This window comes from Papilio xuthus, unplaced genomic scaffold (assembly GCF_000836235.2).
Source record: "Papilio xuthus unplaced genomic scaffold, Pxut_1.1 DF829029.1, whole genome shotgun sequence".
Lineage (NCBI taxonomy): Eukaryota > Metazoa > Arthropoda > Insecta > Lepidoptera > Papilionidae > Papilio > Papilio xuthus.
The window spans coordinates 1-1,386 of NW_013529620.1; the positions used below are offsets into that span (position 1 = coordinate 1).

Genomic DNA, 1,386 nt, shown 5'->3' on the forward strand with positions numbered 1-1,386 from the left:
ATTTTATTACTCAATTCAGGATCCAGTATTCCCATGAAGGAAAGTCCAACAGCGGCGGGCGGCGTGGAGTACCGCGTTGCGCAATCGGGTGACGCCACCTGCAACGGGCTCTTCAGTGCCACCGAAGGTTCCAGAACTATGGCGCTTAAGAGAGGTACACTCTTTTGTACTACTTGTAATGAATGAGAGAAGTATGTAACTCTTCCTTATATTATCCTACCACTGTGTTTACATGAGGGGAAGAAACAATCAATATACCGAAGTATTCATAAGTGTTTTCTTGTGTTCCAGTGTCGGTGCGCTTCAGCTGTCAGTTCCCGGCGTGGATGACGTCATCATCTACATGGCACACGCTCGACTTCAGCACCAACTACACGTTCCACTCGCGCAACAACACGCTGCGCATCGCCAACCGCACCGGCGCCGGCGCAGACGACAAGGTCTACTGCGTCAGCGTCAAGGCCAGCTCGCCCAGCGGCAACTCTGTCGCCCTCGTCGCGCACTGGCAGCACCACTGGTGAGACACGCTATCATCACTGGGTTGTGTCACGTCACTCACCATTTAAATTGGCACGTCGCTGAGATTTCGATTTCATACTGCGTGGTCTTTTTCTATCGCGACTTAAATGTGCTGACTCAAATGCCGTATACTGTTTGTCACCGTGTCACGCGTTTCATGCCAGCGTGACGTGTAACGTGTGTGTGTGTGTTATCAGCGTGTCGCGGTACGTGTGCGTGGTGCTGTACCGGCGGGACGCGCAGCTGGCGGAGCTGCAGCGCGGCGCCCCCGCCTCGCGCCCGGACGACGCGTGCTCGCCGCACCACTTCAACGCGGTCACGGCGCCATACGTCACGCTAGTTGGTCAGTACTACCATATCAAGTGACTTTTATATGCTTTATATCCTATTCTGGAACATATTTCTTAATAACAAAAATATAAATTCATTATTTTCAGCTAGCAACCCTGAATCGAAAGTTTGTCCGTACTCCGGTAAGTACAGTATACAAAGTCACCGGTACCAGAGAACCGCGCGATCACCTCCCGACAGGGGAGGGCGAGCGAACCGCACCGGGCTGTCGACCTTCAGCGTGCGGAATGCGACGGATGCGCACATGTTGCGCAGCCGGCGGCAGGCAGAGGCCGAGCCTGTCTGTGCCGGCGCAGACTATCACCGCCTCGAGGTCGGCTGCAACTCGCCCAAGAATATGGAGTTTTACTCCGCCTGCGAGAACAAAGACATGGTCACAGGTACGACTGAGCGATCGCTTTCTAAAAGAAAAAAAACTACACCGTATCCCATAAATGTCAATTTTCATCCTTAAACCGCATTGTCAAAACAAGAGTCAGTGTTTGTAACTGTTTTTTTTTTTTTTTTTTTTTTTTT

The 1,386-nt window shown here is 51.7% G+C and overlaps 1 protein-coding gene across 1 annotated transcript; it reads left to right on the plus strand.

Annotated features, from left to right (window-relative positions):
- Positions 1–24: 24 nt before the first annotated feature.
- Positions 25–1,250, plus strand: LOC106121914 (uncharacterized; the record flags this gene model as incomplete). Its single annotated transcript, XM_013317750.1, has 4 exons — positions 25–154; positions 292–517; positions 717–862; positions 957–1,250. Coding segments are annotated over exons 1-4 (787 nt in total), but the record flags the coding sequence as incomplete, so codon positions are not given.
- Positions 1,251–1,386: the final 136 nt, after the last annotated feature.